The sequence below is a fragment of the Antechinus flavipes genome, chromosome 1 (assembly GCF_016432865.1).
Source record: "Antechinus flavipes isolate AdamAnt ecotype Samford, QLD, Australia chromosome 1, AdamAnt_v2, whole genome shotgun sequence".
NCBI lineage: Eukaryota > Metazoa > Chordata > Mammalia > Dasyuromorphia > Dasyuridae > Antechinus > Antechinus flavipes.
In genome coordinates this window covers 256,173,740-256,193,326 of record NC_067398.1, presented here as the reverse complement: position 1 = coordinate 256,193,326, position 19,587 = coordinate 256,173,740, and the positions used below count along the sequence as shown (strand labels likewise).

Sequence of the window (19,587 nt, the reverse complement as noted above, 5' to 3'; positions counted from 1 at the left end):
TAATAGAGGGGTTTTCCTCATCAGTTCCCTATTAATCAAATTACAGGTCTGAAACAAAAAGACAAATTTCATACTTACCATCCTTAATCCCTGGATTTACATCTTGGGGGTGGGGGGAAAAGAATGGAGGGAAGGATAAAATTTGGAATTCAAAACTTAAAACAAAGAATGCTTAAAAAAAAAAACTAATGGAGAAAAATATTATTTTTTTAATTCTTGGATCTAGCTCAAAAGTCAGTTGATCACCAGCCAGAAGAGATGAAAGATAGGATTTAAAAGATGTAAAGGATATATACAAAAGTAATTATAGCAGTGGTAAAATATTGGAAACTAAATGTGTGCCCATCAAATGGGGAATGGCCAAACATGTTATGGCACATGAATGCAATAAAATGTTATACTACGAGAAATGATGAAAGGGACAATTTCAGAGAAACCTGGGAAAACACATGAACTGATGTAGAGTGTGGTAGATAGAACCAAGAGAATTTATGAAATAAAAAGAAACAACTTTGAAAACCTGAATAGATCTGATCAGTGTAATTCCTTGATTCAAAAGGATCAAAGTTAAAGAATGCTATCCTTTTCCTGACAGAGAGGTGACAGAGTTAAGATAAAGAATAAAACATATGTTTTTGGACACAATGAGTGTGGGAATTTGTTTTGTTTTACTAATGCATATTCACCACAAGATTTCATTTTTCCTTTTTTTTCGTCATTGGAGGAAGTAGGAGAGAAAAAATAAACTTTACTCAACTGAAAAAAAATTAATTAAAAAAAAAGATACAAAGGAAAGAGGAGCAAAAGAACAAGAAAGAGATTAAATAGGAGATGACATGTTAAAAGGCTTATCTAAGTTAGCTGGACTTATAAATATTTTAGTGAAGAATCTTTTTTCTTCACTGAAAGTCACTAGCAGAGAAAGAAATAGTTAACAAAACAATTTATTATAAAAATGTATAATCATACATCAGTATAATGTATTATATAATCATAACTAAGCAAACATACCAACTGCTGACCAAAAATCATGACAAGATCTTGCCAGTGCATCAGCATTAGAAAGCCAGAAAATTAAAAGATGATGATGAAGTTTGTAAGTATACTGTGCAACTACAATAAAACAAATAAAAAAGTTTTTTAAGTACTGAAATAGCATATTGAGATTTTTTTTTAAGTACTAAAATAAAGCTGGTCAGATAGAAGCAGCCCTTATATATTTTGTCATTTTAAATGGTTTGAATCCTACAAATGCAATGATTGCAATAAGATAATTTGCATTAAACTTGCTATTACAGGGACAATATTGTACATACCATTTCTCCAGAATCTTTGGCCATAGATACTACAAAAATCATAGAATGATAGTATCATAGATTTAGAGCTGCAAAAGGATCTTGGAAAAGATATCAAGTCCAATACTTTTATTTTACAGATGAGAAAACCGAAATTGGGATAAGTAAAGGACTAAGTCACACAGCTATTAAGGGTCCAAAGCAAGAGTATAACTCAGGGCCTTCAGACCTGAAGTTCAGCATTCTAGCCACTAAGCCACCTCTTATAACTGCTACTAGAGCTATAAAGAATTCAGCTCCATATATACACTTTCCCCCAAGGAAATGGAAAAGGAAGATGCATTGGAATTTCAATGGCCTGCATTCCAATGGGTATCAGTTCCAATCATCAACAGTTATCCCAACAGCAGGATAAGCCTGCATAATCAGAAAATATTTGACTAACTGAAGTGGAGTCATTTTCTATCTTAGCATAATCTATATGGATTAGTAAAATCTATTTTGGAAGCAAAATATTTTTTATAAATGACAACTTAAAAAAATTCAAATGCAGAAAGTATAAAAACTAACAGTCCAGGCTTAATACAATGTTTGTTTTTGAAGGGTTTTATTTTTCCCTCTTTCCTTATTAAAGGAAAGGCATAAATAACATGAAGACAAAAATACCATCTTTTATTAAACTACAGATTCACAAAAAATTGTCTCTAACTTTACCAATGTCCAATAAATGACATAACTGTGTATTTTTGCACTGATGATCCCTCAGCCCTAGAATAATCTTGCTCCTCATGATAGCACCTCTCAAAATCCCTGGCTTCCTTTAAAACTTAAAACTTAGTTCAAAATCCCCCTTCTATGTGAGGCCTTTCCTCATTTTTCCTACTTTCTAGTCCCTCACTATCCATACTCTTTTTCTCATTTGAATATAGTTTACATATGTATGTATGTATATATGTATGTATGTATGTATGTATGTCTCCTGCCTTAGACTGAAAGGCTCTCAAAGGCAGAGATTGTTTCATTTTTATCTTTGTATTCCCAGGGCCAAAAGAGCCCAATAATGGTTGTTAATGAATGAGTGAATAAAATCCCTAAAAAGAATAATTCATGAGTCAAACTTCTCACCTTTATTCAGTTCTATTTTTTAGTATACACAGGCTTCCCTTAACCCTGAAAACATTGTAAGAACACTTACCCATAGGAAACAAATCTGCTAAACTGAAGACCACAATAGAAGCAGCCACCTCGTGGCAATCACCTGAATTGCAGGAATAGTATCTGATAAATGAGAACTGTCTCATATATAAAACCTATAAAGTCATAGAAATATCACAGTTCAAAGCACCTGTTTGAAACCCAGGAATGAGGAGTTTAGAGCTATATTTGCTTTCACAGAGTCAATGACATTTTTAGTAGCCACTAATAAAACAGTTTTCAAGGAAACTAATTTCTGTGAACTACAGTAGTGTGACCGTGACTTTCTAAATTTGGTTGATCATAGAATAAAGAGGGGAAATATACATTTTCAAGGGGATTAAACTGTATTTGAAGTAAAGGTATAGCTTTTAGTTGTGCCATAAAATATATTAGGTTACATTCCAACTGTAGAAATAACGAGTGTGAACTATTTGCTTTTTCAGGGGTTACCATGTCTGTTTGCATACATACCAGTGGTGAGTAGACATTTAAGCCAAAAATTCAAAAGATTTTAGAAAAATAAGGCAATTGAACTATTTTTGCTTAGAGGTCTTTTATAATAATGATAACTTTTTATTACCACTTCAATGCCTTATCTGGTCTTACTACTAATTTCAGGACAATCTCCTCTGCTGCCTTCCCAATTTGGGAGTGATACTCTTTCCAGTCTGGATTTTCTGACTCTACCATTTACTAAACGCCTTAGGCAACTAGTTTTAACCTCTCTAAGCCACAGTTTCTTTATCTGTCAAATAGCAATGATACTACCACCAAGTCTATCCTCTGGGATTGTTGGGAGGAGCAGGTAACAGATGTTTGTGAATTGTGCTTTGAAAACTAGAAAATCTATATGAATGTTATGGAATATTATTGTTCTGTAAGAAATGACCAACAGGATGAATACAGAGAGGCTTGGAGAGACCTACATGGACTGATGCTAAGTGAGATGAGCAGAACCAGGAGATCATTATACACTTCGACAACGATATTGTATGAGGATGTATTCTGATGGAAGTGGATTTCTATGACAAAGAGACCTAACTGAGTTCCAATGGATAAATGTTGGACAGAAACAGCTACACCCAAAGAAGGAACACTGGGAAACGAATGTGAACTATTTGCATTTTTGATTTTCTTCCCGAGTTATTTTTACCTTCTGAATCCAATTCTCCCTGTGCAACAGGAGAACTGTTTGGTTCTGCAAATATGTATTATATCTAGGATATACTGCAACATATTTAACATATATAGGACTGCTTGCCATCTTGGGGGGGGGGTGGAGGGAGGGAGGGGAAAAAGCGAAACATAAGCGAGTGCAAGGGATAATGTTGTAAAAAATTACCCTGGCATGGATTCTGTCAATACAAAGTTATTATTAAATAAAATAAAATTAAAAAAAAAAAAGAGAGAGAGAAGACAAGATATATTCTCAAATTAAAAAAAAATTTAAAAAAAGAAAACTAGAAAATGTTACATGAAATACACTGAAGTCCTGCATATATTAGACCAATGAAATTATGGATTTTTTTTTAAATTACTTTTAGCATAGTAGACCATTGGCCTAGCTGAGAGAGTTATTTATATTCTTTTATTGAAAATATAGAATCTCTGAGTGGTTTTATGTCATTTAATTTTAAGATTCACTTAAAGAAGCCTATGCCTTTCATTGTAATTTTCTGTTCTCTGAGTATTATTTCATGAGAAAAATGATGGTTTCATTCTATGTAATTGTATTCTGAGCCTTCCAATATAATGTCCGACACATAGTAGGTGTTTAATTACTGCTTGTTAACTGATGAATTAATAACATCATTTATTTGCCATTTGAATGTCTTACAAAGCATTTTGTATACATTATTTCATGTGATCTTCATAACCACTCTAAGTCATAGCTCTTTTTCACTGCTGTCAGTGAGGGGCTGGGGGAAAGAATTTTGACTCTGAGTCATAGTTCAGCCAGGAAGTTACTTCCAGCAAAGATGAGGAGGAGGGAAGATGAGGAAGATGAGTCAAATGGGAATGGTACTCTGGGATTTAATTTGTAGGTGGAGGGAGAAATACTCTACAATCATTTATCAATTTACAAGGCTATAGTCAAAGAGCCAAAGAAAATATAACATAATTGGAAGAAATTTGTGGAGTAGCAGAAATTTTTAAAAGTGATTGCCTAAAGATGGCTAGGACCTGTGTGTTTTTCAAATTGGCCTTCCCCATTCAGGCTTGATCAGTCTAAATCATTACTAATTCCTGATTGATATTAGAAAAGCAAATATTATTAACCTTATTTGACAAGTGAAAGAGATAGGGCTCAGGAAGACTATGTTACTTGTCCAAAGTTACAAAGAAATAGATGGCAAAGTCTGCACAATAATCAGCATTGTCTTATCCTTTCTATTCTAACACATTATTGTTATTATTTTGTCCTTCATTCTCTAAAAGGACTATGACAAGGAAGTGATGCCATGATGTGCAAGTAAATTGCACTGAAATGAGGGAGGACTGTGCAAAAATCACCTGCCTCACTTTCTTCTCCAGAATCATTATCAAAATACATAAAAGAGTGTAGACAATGATTAGATGACAATGATAAATTAATGAACGATGATTTCTGAGTGCCTAGAGTTACTTAATTCACAAATTTATTCAATAAATTCATTCCTGATATAGTGGCTTGCCTACTACCTGTCTATCTATCTGAAGCTCCCAGTTAGAAATCTTTCTGCCAATGCAGGTTGTCATTTATTCTGCAATTTATATAGTTAGAAAGTTGCTGAGGGCACTCACACACTTGAGAAATTGTGATTTGTGAAGGGTTACCCAGTATAAATCTATCAGAGGTGAGCCTGAATCCAGGTCTTTCTGATTCCAAATCTGGCAATCTATCCACTATGCCATCTTACATTTAGTACCTTGTGTGCAGTAGATGTTTAATAAATGCTCATTGAATTGAATGGAATTTATCTAATACCTAAAAATCTGTTGGTTTTTCTGGTTTTTAATTAAGTTGTATGCACAATTCATCAACCTACTCTTTCTCTTTTGTTGATGAAAGTGTTTGGTGATAGAAATATCCCCCAAAGAATTATTTTAGCTGTATTCCCCAAATTTTTGATACTAAATACCTACTATATATAAGAAACAATACTGGGAGCCATAGAGGACATAAAGAATAATGTGACAAAGACCTTACCCTCACAGAACTTATAGTCTGATGGCAGGGGGGAAAGAGGGGGGGGAAGAAAGAGAGAAGGGCGAAGGGGGATAATATACACACAAAATTAATTACAGAAAAAGACAGAATGAGAACATTAAAAAGAAATATGAAACATGTGTTCTGACATTAATTATTGTCAAATATTGTGGTAGTGTCTACAAACAGCCAGGGTTCATGATTTGGCTACATGTACCATTTGAAGAAAGGAATCAATGCTATGCAGTCTGTAAAGGGCAAAGAAAATGGTTTCCTTGGGAAATGTCTTCAAATGGCTATGTAGACACACCCTTCAAGAGACTATTTCCTAGCTTTATAAAAATATTTTGTGAGATAAAAATACAAGTCCCTTAAAAATCTAGAATAAAAACTTCAGAAATATTCAAAGTTAAATCATGGCTTTCTCCCTAAGTAGCAATTACAAAAACCCTGCCTTTCCCATAGTCTCTCCACAAGATTATTGTATTTTTGGAAGAAATTCAAGGCATCAGCTTTTTGAGTTAACTCATTTCATATCCTTGCCGAAAGGTGAGAAAAAACAAAGCACTTTTTTTTTCTTCTCTAATTCTTATTTCACCTAGAAGAGAGGAACAAGTTTTTCAATTTGAACATACATAATTCTAATGAGAACTGTAATATTCCTAAACTGATTTTTTTTCTTTCTTCTCCCTCTCACAGGACACATTACCCATCAAAAATAATTATAATAATAATTAAACTTATTTTTGCTAAATGAATATCCAAACATAAGGACATATATAATATTTCTCAAGATTTTTCATGCTACATTTGCCCTCCACCCACCCACTCAATAAAATTTAAGTTTCCAGTGGGCAGGAATACACAATTTTTAAAATCCTTGTAGCTCTATTACCTAGCACCATATAGGTTCTTAATGAACATTTGTGCAATATATGTGGAATCTCTCTTTTCCTTCTTTCCTTTGCTTTCCTCCTCCCAGAATTCATTTAATCTTTTATTTTTTAAGCAGCTATTTATAGACAATTCTATTAAGTTTAAATTAATGTACTCTCCATGCATCCTCACCTCCCTCTCACTTCCAGATCATTCTATTCCATATAATGGCCATTTCAAAATGTCTGCATATATCTAGTCAGGAAGTATAATCATTTCCAGTTGGCCCTAGATCATTCAGGAGTTAATGATCTAATATGGGGATTATACAAGCCATTGCCCCCTTTTTCTTTTCTTATTTCATCCTTTTAGGTATTTCACCCCTCATTAACACCACCAATTAGAGGGGAAGTAATGGAAGAAAAAAGAAGAGAAAATTCCAATCTCCTCATGGTAGCACGCTTTAGCATTCAGGAGGAAAGGTAAAACAAAAGCAATTTTTTTTGGATATGCATACATACATGAATGCATGTATGTATGCATACATACATAGACACATGTAATAATGTTTTCTAGCCAATGTTTTCAAATGAAACTCAAAAGGTTAGGTATGCTGGATTCTTCAAATATCTGTCATTTTTCTTTCTTCTCCAAGAACACTGGTGCTGAATTTGGTTTTATTAGCCAAATCTCACATTAGGGTTACTGATTTTTTTGGTTTTCATCCATTTGTTTACATCCATATTGAACCACCATTTTCAAAGTGCTTACTGTGACAAAGTACTATGCTAGGCTGAGGAAGCTATAAAATCTAGATAAATTTTTTAATAGCTTTTTATTTACAAGATATATGCATGGGTAATTTTTCAGCATTGATAATTGCAAAACCTTTTGTTCCAACTTTTTCCCTCCTTCCCTCCACCCCCTCCCCCAGATGGCAGGTTGACCAATACATGTAAAATATGTTAAAGTATAAGTTAAATACAATATATGTATATATGTCCATACAGTTATTTTATTGTACAAAAAGAATAGGACTTTGAAATAGTGTATACTTAATCTATGAAGGAAATCAAAAATGCAGGTGGATAAAAATAGAAGGATTGGGAATTCTATGTAGTGGTTCATAGTCATCTCCCAGAGTTCTTTCACTGGGTATAGTTGGTTCAATGCATTACTGCTCTATTGGAACTGATTTGGTTCATCTCATTGTTAAAAAGGGCCACGTCCAGATAAGATAGTTCTTATTCATATGAAAATCACAGATTTTGTGCAATGTACTAGATTGATTGATATACAGCTCAGGTACCTTTCATAGCTGTGTCTTAAAGGGAGAATTTTTAATCAAAAAATTAAAGGTACTCCCCCCAAAATAAATAAATAAATCCATGAAATTATAAAGTTTTTACAGGAACAAAATCAATATGACGAAGATAAATAAGAAGGGGAGCTGTTGATTAGAAAAAATCTTTGAATTAAAATGTTATAAGAAGACGACTTCATATGAGAGGGACATTTAAATTGGTCTTTAAAGGATGACTAGGTATTCGTCAGATGAAGAAGATGTCATTAGCAGCAAAAGCAAGAAGATGAAAAAATACAAGAGCATTATTGGGGATTAAAAAATAGTTCAGTTTGACTAAAGCATAGCACAATAGAGTAGGAAAGCTAGAGATATACCAGATGTAGAAGACCTTTGAATGTCAGACTAAGGCATCTGATTTTGACTCTGTAGGCAGTATGAAACCCTAGAAGATTTTTGAAGGAAAAAGTGACATGACCATATCTATGCACAAGAAAAATGCTTCTAAATTAATTAAATATTGATAACTTTATATAATATGATTTTATTTTCCATTATTAAATCTGTACACAAGCATATTTCAATAGGAAATAAAAGAATTTTAATTGCAGGAATTGAAAAAGCTTCATACTTACACTTCCTTTCATCTGAAGAAGAAAAAAAATTTAGGACTGCTTAAGGTCAAAGGTACAATGTAAATGAACATAAGATTGTTTTTACTCTTTAAAAAACATAGAATTAAGAACTATAGGGATATTAACATATTTTAGAAACTATATGATTATGAAAATTGGCCAAATATTCAAAGTTTAAGATAGCTTGTTTCTCTTCCTTTTCTCCTCAGTAATCACTTTCCCACCTCAAAGAAACTTCTGCTCATCAGTCCCACTCTCTGCCTGAATATAAGACTACTACTTTAAGAAGTGCCCTAGCCATATTTTGCTTCCCTCATGATTTGACTCTTGAGATGACTTTACTTCCTCAAAACCACCTTCCCTCCCACAGTCTTCTCTCCTCTTTGTACACACACACACACTCTCTTTTTCTCTTTACTCTCTCTCTTTGTGTCTCTCCTCTCCCCATTCTCCTCTCCTCTCTCTTTAACTCTCTCTTTTCTTTATTCCTCTTCTTCTTCTCCTTCTCTGTTTCTCCTCTCCCTCTTCCCATCTCTGTCTTTGTCTCTCTTCTCTCTTTTTCTCTCTTTGTTTCTCTCTTTCTCGTTTCCCTTTCTCTCTTTTTGTCACTCTCTGCCTCTATCTCACTCCTCTCTCTATTCTCTCTGTCCCTATCTCTTTCCTTTCTGTTTCCTTCTCTCCATCCCTGTCTCTTTCTGTCTCTGTGTCTGTCTCTCCCTCCATCCCTCTCCCTTTCCCACTCTCAAAGAATACATATAAACCTGAAGCATAACACTTTGGAAGAATAAGAGTTTGTTCCAAATGCCTTTACTTACTCCTTCATCTATTAGATACAAAATAACTAGTTACTAAATGGTTTTCATTTTTTCCTACAGAAAGTCTCAGGCACCTCTTAAAGAGAAAAATGGGATTTTCATATCCATCAAATCCAGTATGGAAAATTGGCAAGACATACAAACAGTTACCAAAGATTTCTTTCCCTTCTCCTGCCCCCTTCTCAGGACAGCTGCTGAGGCTTGGACTGATGGCAAGATATGGATATGATATGGATATGATACATTATTCTTTTAAGAAGTCCTGTACTTTGCTTTAATCACAACAACAACAACCTGTTCCTATATCTTTGACAAGTATGAGTGTGTGGTATAGGGGACAAATATTGGATTAGAGAAAAACCTGGGTTCAAAGTTCAGTTCTTCTATTTACTAACTATCTGACCATAGGCAAATCTTTTTTCCACTTTGGATGCCAGTTTCTTCATCTGTAATGGGGCAGTTAGATGGCACTATACTGGGTAGAGCGCCAGACCTGGAGTCAGGAAATCTCTCTTCCTGAGTTCAAGTATGTCCTCAGACACTTAATAGCTCTGTGACTGTGTGCAAGTAAAAGGATTAACCCTTTTTGCCTCAGTTTCTTTAACTGTAAAATGAGCTAGGAAATGGTGTTTGATTAGATGATTACTAACATCCCTTGCACTTCTAGATCCTATAAGTTGCAAAGTTTTGCAGAGAGGGAGAATAGAGGTTCAGAGCCTCTATACTAGTAATTTCACTAGTATAGAAAACTCCCAGGGAGGAAACACTTCATCAGCACAAATCATCACTGCTGTGTATCTTACAGGATTAGAGGAATACCTTGGAATAAAAAGAACTTAGATGACTTGCTCAAGACCATACAATCAAAGATAGGATTTGAATTCAGGTGTTTTTGACTTGAGACTGGCATCTCTTATCACATTCTCTCTCTATTCTTTATCTTCTTCTATACCACATTTCCTTCCCATGTTTTATATTTTCACCTAAGATACTTAAGTTTGTCCAAGAATTAAAAAATTCTCTCTCTTTATATAACAAGTAAGCCTCTGGGGACTGGATTTTAACTAAGATTCTCCTGACTCTAGGGCTAGTGCTTCTATCTACTGCATTATCTAGATGCCCCTTTATTTGTAATTGAGTCTACTAGTTGTGTCCACAATTGTCCATTCTTCTTTCTATACTATGTTTATGGGAGAAAGATTTGTTTCTATTGCTTATAAGAACACCTCCTAAATGAAACCATCAAGCAAAGGACTCACCTCAGTAATGATGAAAAAGTCATCCCCTGGTTGTCCCTGAACCACAATTTTTTCTCCATCTTCAAACTGGACAGGCTCCAATGCATCAGCCACTGTCAGTCGTTCCCACTTATCCAGTGATTCTGAAGATTTAGAGACAATAAAACTTTCATGATGGAAATATCTGATTTGCTATGGAATTCAGTCACTAGGGATAATGGCAAAATGCTTTTATAACTTTCAGCAGTTGCAAAACTCAAAGGCAGGCTTTTTTTTTTTCCGCCTTTTTTCTCAGAACATTCTCGGAAAACATGAAGAACATTAGCTCTGCAATGATTAATCTTTACAGGGAGGAAAAAGTGAATAAAGCTCAAGGACACAAAAGTTGAAAAAAGTGAATTTTCCAATTCTTTTGTACTCTTAAGGCCTAGACATTTTAATTAACTTGGTTACTTGAAGCAAAGGGTTGGAACTTAGTATTTAATAGGTAGATATGGTCTAAAAGCAGGTAACTATTCTCAAGAATGAAATTAATTTTACTCAGATATTAAAAATGAAGATGACATCTATGCAACATTAAGTCAGTTCAGAAAAAAAATGCTACTTTTCTTATCTTCAAAAGGGCAGCATAAACATTTACATGCAATGAAATTACATCCAATTACTGTAGCTGCTGAATTTATTTGATTCCATTATTGAAATAAATTTCTTAATTCCATTAATTTTATAATTAATTTAATTTCTGTAGTAGTATCATATACATTTTTTTAAATCCAGATTTGTGATTTCATCAGTGTTGGAGTAATCCTTCTCAGTGTAGAAATTTCTTCCACCAATTGAGACGGACAACTCATCTATAATTTATATTCTTATTAGAGTTAGGTTTAAGTGATCCACAGTTATGCAACTAATATATGCTAAAGACAGATTTTGAACCCAGATCTTCCTGAATTCAAGACTGGATCTCTATCCACTGCTGCCCAGGCTGTCTTTCCAAATAGTAGCTGTATTTTTAATAAAGTCAAAACAATTATTGTACTAATTTTAATCTTCTGGCAAAGCTTTTAAAAATTCAGGATTGTTTCCCCACTTCCCACCCCTTCTCAACAAACTACCTCTCCTTACACTTTATACATTCCCTTTTCCTCCATCATTAAACCTACATCCCCACAACTCTATGGAATGAATACAATCTACTGTTTTATAAGAAAAGAATAAATGCTTGATTAATTATCCAGTTTCCCTTTGAGGGCAAAGAAATTTTTATTCAACTCTGGCCTGTACTTATCTGATGTCACTTATTTAGAGCAGCTGCTAAAAATAAAAGGTAAAGCAATGTATTTAGAATTGGGTTAATGGGGGAATCTCTTCTTGCACTATTGAGAGCTGGTAAAGAGCTTTCAAAAACCATACCATGGTACATACAAGGAAAAAATGAACAGCTGGTTTCTATTCAAGAATCTAAACAATTTTGTAGTTGTTGTGCAAATGAGCAATGTCATTTCAATCAGGATTTTTTTTTTAATGGGGGAGGGGGTAGCTACTTACCAATTTGCTTCTGTTGTGTACAAACAGTATCAGTAATTCTGAATGCTGAAGTACCCAATCATTCCCAAATTATGCAAGAACACCTTGAGAAAGATGTTCATTCAAAAGACATTTGAATTATTTAATTGCAAACTAGCGTCTGTGTTTTTAGGGAAAGGACTTAAAAGAAAATTAACAAATCTGCTATTTTAGTGCAAAACTGTCTTATTTACCCTTAAAATTAAATAGCCATTTCTATGTTTGTAAAGACCCAAGTAGCTACACAGTTGTAATGTTTATTTTTCAGTGTCAGAATTAACAGGTCTCAATTGCATAGAAAAGTCAGATAGAAAACAAATGTGGAACTAGAGAACTTTATCACTTCCCAAATAAATCTTAGTATCAGAGATGGTGTGATGAAATTACAGAAAAAGGAGAAGGTCTCATCAAATTTATTTAGTTGAATTTCTGAAATTTCAAATTAATCTGAGGTTTTTCTTTAAACATAGAGCTGTCAGGTGGGGTCTTTTTATTTTTGTTTTTTTGCCATTTTCAACAAAAGTCAGAAAGACACTTCCAAATAACCAGTGTTGTAAAGATCAACAATCTGCTATATTTAGGAATCTTGGGACTAGATCATAGCCAAGAATCTGAGGCTAAAGAAAATTAAATTTTTAATGAACATTTTTTAAAAATACATTTTCAACATTTCAGCAATGAGGTGATACATAATAAAGATAGGTATAGCTTAGTTAAGGAAAATTCCTTGGCATAATTTAACCTAATTGGCACTCTGTGTTTTGGAAGGCAAATTGTGCTCAAGTCTGAAGGAAGCCAAGGATAGAGGTGGGGAGAGAGGGGAAAAAGCACTTATATTTGGCTTGAAATGATGCATTAGTAAATTATTAATTTAATATGAAATTCAGCACATTCACAAGTCACATAATTGCTGATTTCCCAAAGAGGGATAGCCAGAAGTTCAATTATACTTGCAAGTTCCTTCTCTTCTCAGGGAGAGGGATTATTAATCTTTGTAACAACAACGAAAAAGCCAATTTTCTTTTTGTGACTATTCAATCAAAACTTTAGAAGCAAAATGTATAAAATTAAGCATTTTAGAGTAAATCTTGAGTGTATATGATCTGAAATATGATCAGAATGCCCCTCACACAGAAGAGGCTTTCTATTTCCTTCTATTGTTCAACACTGTCCACTTAATGGTCGGGCTTTTGTTCTCTCAAAGGTGATTGATCAGGGAAGGATTAGGCGTTTGTTGTTTTTCCTACAAAAGGTCATCAGGGACACATTCATATTTTGTGACTATCACATTAATCAGAGAAAAAACAAAATCCCAAGATGTGAAGTTGAACAGATGTTTTAAGAATGGGTGACAGGAGTATAAAAGCTAAAAGATTTTAAAAAGAAATAAAAAGGTGGGGCTTCTGCCCATTTGGGACTTGAGTGTTCACTAGTTTATTGTGCCAATGTATTCAGAGAGGACACAGTTGGTACAGTGGAAAGGGTTACATGTCCTGGAGTCAAGAGTGGCTCGGTTCAAATCCTACCTCTTTAGGGCAGCAAGATGGTACAGTGGATAGAGAACTGACATTGAAGTCAGGAGTACCTGAATTCAAATGAGATTTCAGACGCTTAATACTTACTAGCTGTTATGACCCTGGGTAAATTAATCCCAATTGCCTCACATAAATAAAACAAATCCCAACTCTTCTATTTATGTGCTGTGACCTTAAGTCATTTCACCAATTGGAGCCTCAGTTTCCTCATTTGTAAAATGAAGGGGTTGGAGTAGATGAGATTCTTTCTACTTCTAGATCTGACCCTCATTGAAAAAGGTTCTCCCTTTTCACTTGTAAGAACCTAGGAAGCTGAAAACAATACTCTGTAATTGCTACATTTAGCCATCTTTCTAAAAGCCTTTTATTGCAAAGCAATTTGCTGTGACAAAGGCTCAGTTAATGAAGGTGGAAAATTTTTTAGTTAAAAGAAAAGCTCTCGTTTGGTCTAAGCAACCATCTCAAAAGCAGATGGAACATTAGAATAATGAGGAAATGGATTGGTTGTGTAAAACATCTGTTTATTGCAGAAATGTAGGGTCAATGTGGTAGGCTGAGTTTCCACTTTGCATGAAATTTTACTTAGAATTTTTAAATTGGAAGCCTCTTTGCAGATCTAGATCAATGGGGTCAGATTTAAATAGAAAGGACACTGAATATTAATTTCAAAACCACAAATTAACATTATCTATGTTATATATTTTTATTTATTTATTTAAATATTTCCTACTTCCATTTTAATCTGGTTTCAGGTTTATCTGGTCTCTTGTGAGTTTGATATTTCTGGTTTAAATAGCAACAATCTACTCTCATTTAGAGTCTGGATTAATTCTCTCCCCCAAACTCTCACTTTCAAAAATTTTTGACACCCCTGGAGTCAATACACAGAGACAGATACATAGGAAAGTATCAACTATATTAGATCGTTAAAGCTAACATACTGAAGTGTACTTTGCTAACAATGTAATTACTACATCACACTATATGAAAAGGATCACAGATGTTAGGAGTCTGAGAAGTTATCTAGTTTTATAATTAAGGAAACTGAGGTCTGGAGAACATGTGACTTTTCAAGGTCACATAGGTAAAAATAAGTGACAGAAATAAGATCTGAACCTACATTCTCTGACTCTCCATCCAGTCATTTTTCACTACACCACATTAAGGGAAGGAAAAATGATAGATATGAGAGTACAAATAGAGAAAAATGAAAAGAATTGAAAAACTATCATCAGAGAAAATCAGAAACCATTTGGAGGAGGAAGAATCCTCTCCCATTTGCAAGCCAAAAAGTAAATTACTTTCAAATTATGATACCTAGACTCATAATCAAAGAATCCTTTGAAACTTCTTTTTGAACAGTCAAGTGAACAAAAATGGCAGTCAGATGAAGATACAAGGAATGATTTAGTCATCTAAATATGAAACTCAGCTTCATCTCAGCTCAAGTGACTATGCATGACAGAGATTGGAATAAAAAAGGCAACTGACCCAAGATGGAGACTTTGCTCAGGAATTCTTCATACATCTTCCGTTTTCTTAGAGTGCTGCCCTGTTTAAGAGAAAAGGAAACACAGAGATCTAAAGAGATAGGCCTTAGTATCCAAAATTTTGTAACTAATTAAAACAACATGTTTTGACTTTTTGCTCTTTTTTGCATAGACAGTGAAAAGTAGTCTAGGCTCAGTTCTCCCTGATCAAATTCACAATGAATTTTCACAATGAATTTTAAGTACTACTTAAAAGAGTATCACAAATTTTAATGCACAGAGTTTAGAATAATTTGCTATGTAGAGCACAAGTTCTTTGAGGGTAGGGACTATTTCATTTTTGCTTTTAAAACCCCAGCACTTACTGAATTAAGTGATTCAGTTTTGTTAGAAATTTAAAAGCATCATCATTCCCAAAAGAAAGGCAAAATATTTTCACATACAAATCAGGAATTTGGATACTAGGCTCCATTCTACCAATGAACATGATTTTGGACCAGTCCTTTACCATAGTTTTTTTCCTTCTATACAAAAGAAAGAACTAAGGACTAGCTCCCCAAAGTCATGAAACATTGCTGATTATATGACATAGCCTTATATCAGTAGTGCTCAACTATTTTAACATGAAGATTCGTTTGTTAACAGTAATAAAAAAAAATTCACCAATCTTCCCATGATTGCAGTTCATTACAAGTATCTATTATTTGAGAAAATATCCAAGGACAAATCTAACTCTGAATTCAAGAATGCTTTTAAAGGAATTTATATTTTCCTAATCATAACAGCATCCACATACATTTTAAAACTAGTCATGTATATATATATGTGTGAGACATATTATTTGTTCGGTCTGCAGAAGGTGTGTTTCCTTATTTATTATCTGGAGTCACACTGCATATTTTGTAAGCGCTAAATAAAGATCAAAATAACAAAATGACAATGTTTAGTTTACATATGGATTTGAGGACCTTTAGCAATAACTCAGCCCATATTAGCAACAACTCAACTGCCTTACATAAATATTATTTTCTTACGTAAAAGTGCCCCTTTAGTCTTTTTTGATCCACTTAACTGTTAGTGCCCCATTCCTTAAATTACCTCATTTATTTTGTGTTCATTCTGTATAAGATTCTATGTACATGTTGTCTTCCCTAATGTAATAAAAGCTCTTGGAAGGCAGGGACTATTTCATTTCTGTCTTTGTATCCCCAGTGCTTATCACACATTTAGTAAATGCTTATTGATAAACAATAATACAGGAAAGAGATTTTCAAATCTACCTCTCCTATCCCAGTCTCCCTGCTGCCCTCCAACTTCATTTCAGACATCTTGAACTGGATTCCATATTTTAAACTTATTATGTCCAAAACAGAATTCATTTTTCTTTCTCCCTCCATCATTGGGCAGTACCATCATTCTAGTCCCTCAGGCTTACAACCTAGAATTCCTGGCTTCCTATCTCTTACCTCCTATTGCCAAAGCCTGTCAATTGCACATCTCTCAAATGTGTCCCTTTCTCTCTTCAGTCAAAGGCATCATCTCACTCCTTGATTACAGCAATATCCTCCCAGTGGATCTTCCTGCCTCAAGTCTTTCCTCACCAAAAAAATTGATAAATGTTGGGGAATAAATGGGAGAACTGGGACACTGATGCATTGTTGATAGAGTTGTGAAATGATCCAACCATTCTGGAGAGCAATTTGGAACTATGCCCAATGGGCTATAAAACTGTGCATATCTTATGATCCAGAAATGTCTCTGTGTCTATGTCTCTGTATCCCTAAAGGATCATAAAAAAAGGGAAAAGGACCCATCTGTGCAAAAATGTTTTTAGCAGCCCTTTTTGTTGTGGCAAGGAACTGGAAATTGAGAATACACACACACACACACACACACACACACACACACACATGTATATATGATGATTGAATATGTAATATATGAATATAATTGGAATGTTATTATAAGAAATGATCAGCAGACCGATTTCAGAAAAGCCTAGAAATGCTTACATGAACTAATGCTAAGTGAAGTGAAAAGAACCAAGAAAACATTGTACACTGAACTTAGTTCTTTTCAACAATGAGATAATTCAAGGTAATTCCAGGAGACTTGTGATGGAAAGTGCCATCTGTATGCAGAGAGAGAACTATGGAGATTGAATGGATGAAACCATAATATTTTCACCTTTTTTGTTGTTTGTTTGCTTGATTTTTTTTCTTTCTCATAGGTTTTTCCCTTTTGATCTGATTTTTCTTGCACAGCATGACAAATAAATATGTTTAGAAGAATTGCACACACACAAAAAAGAAGAATTGCACATGTTTAATCCATATTGGATTGCTTGCTATCTTGAGGAAGGGGAAGGGGGGAAGAGAGGGAGAAAAATTTGGAAACCAAGGTTTTCAAAGGCGAATGTTGAAAACTATCTATGCATGTATTTGGAAAAATAAAATATTATAATAAAAAAATAGAAACACACGAAGGAAAAAAAAAAGTATTTCCTTCCAATCCATCATCCATTCAGCTACCAGTGATTTTCCTAAAGCAGAGGCACAACTATGTCATACCTTTTCAAGAAGCTCCAGTGTCTCCTAACTTCCTCCAAGATCAAAGACAAAATCCTGTTTGACATTCAAAACTTTTTATAATCTTGTCTCCTACCTTTCCAGTTTTCAAATACCTTACTCCCCACCATATTCTCTTTGATCCAGTAACACTGACCTCTAGGCTGTTCTACAAACTAGACACTATCTCTCGACTTTGAGAATTTTCTCTGGTTGAATCCCAAGCTTAGTGTATTCTTCCTTCTCCTCTCCATCTACTGATTTTCTTGGATCCCTTTGAATCCCAACTAGAATTCCATCTTCCATCCTTTTAATTCCATGGTTTTTCTCTCATTAGTTTGTTTGTATAGTTATCGTTTCCACATCTCAACTTTCCCTACTGTGGTTTCAATATACTGCTGGTCAGCAAAAGAAATTAAATGAGGATTTTTGGGGAGTTTTATAGAAGAGGCAGAGAGCACGGAAAAAAATTTAGAAACTCAGAAATGCATAAAATATAGACATATAATCATGATATCTTTAATATCATAAATATACACAATTTCTTTTTTAAATCAAAATAAATAAAAAGTTAAAATTTCATATTTTTAAATTTATTTTTCATACAGTATTTTTTACTTAACATTGACCTGCATATAGCCTGTGAGCAAATTTTTAGCCCAAATTTTACAATCAGGTACTGTAAACATCCCATATAAGAAAAACAAACAAACAAACAAAAACAAAATCAAACTTCTCTGATATGAAGAGAAGACCAAAAAATTTTACATGGATTTTGCAGATTGTGAGGGCATACTGCCCCTACCTCACAATGTGGAAAGGATAATTATAAACATCTGTGTGCTTCTTGTTTCCCCTTTAGTACACTGATATCTAGAGAAAGGAGAGGTCTTTGGAGTAATTGGAGAAGGTTTCATGGAAGAGATGAGATTTGAAGGATGGATAGGTTTTGATAAGTAAAAAGAAAAAAAATCTTCTAGGTAAGGGGAACTTTGAACTCCTTTCAAAATGTTTTAAGAATTTTTTTTACCTTTAATTATATACACAATATATTAAGGAAAGTATCCCCCAAAAGAGATCAAATATCAACACAAAACAATTCTAGGGTTTTTTTTAAGTAATTACAGAATTTTAAATTTTTATTTATTTTTTGGCGATCTTATTAATCCTAATAACTATTACCAAATATTATCTATTCTGACTCTTGATTTCTCCTAGCCTTGAATGTAACTGGTTCACCCTTAATATTCCTTACAGTTTCTTCTGTACCTCTTCTGAGACTTCAAGCCAATTTGATCCCCAAAATCTCTGTATTACTTTCCCTGACAGTCATATGTTCTCTGAGGGAGGAAGAGTGTAAATGTGAATAGATTTCTGGACTTCAAGTCAGGAAGGCTTGAATTTAAAATCAGGCCTGAAACATCTACTAAACTTCTCTAAAAACCTGTTTACTCATTCTATAAAATAAGCATCATAGTAGCTAGCCTTTAAGTAGCTAAGTTTATCTACATTATCTCATTTGATCCTCATTAAGACTCTGCCAACAGCATCTCTCTTGTGATGGCAAAGAACTGAAAAATGAGTGAATGCCCATCAATTAGGGAATGGTTGAATAAGTTATGGTATATGAAAACAATGGAATATTATTGTTCTATAAGAATTGATGAACAAGCTGATTTTAGAAAATCTGGAAAGATTTACATGAACTGATATTGATTGACATGAGCAAAATCAGGAAAACATTGTACATAGCAACAGCAAGATTGTGTGATGATCAACTATGATAGATTTGGCTCTTCTCAGCAATTCAGTGATCCAAGACAATTCCAATCAGCTTTGGATGGGAAATGCCATCTGCATCCAGAGAAAGAACTAGGAAG

The 19,587-nt window shown here is 33.9% G+C and overlaps 1 protein-coding gene across 2 annotated transcripts in view; it reads right to left on the bottom strand.

Annotated features, from left to right (window-relative positions):
* The window catches only part of PRKAR1B (protein kinase cAMP-dependent type I regulatory subunit beta), a 245,234-nt gene that overhangs the window by 38,339 nt on the left and 187,308 nt on the right, over window positions 1–19,587 (bottom strand). For both annotated transcript variants that reach the window (XM_052000546.1, XM_052000557.1), the window contains 2 exons: window positions 15,142–15,202; window positions 10,571–10,692 (listed from right to left, as the gene is read on the bottom strand). In XM_052000546.1, coding sequence (XP_051856506.1) covers window positions 10,571–10,692; window positions 15,142–15,202 — 183 coding nt within the window. The remainder of the gene's footprint in view (window positions 1–10,570; window positions 10,693–15,141; window positions 15,203–19,587) is intronic.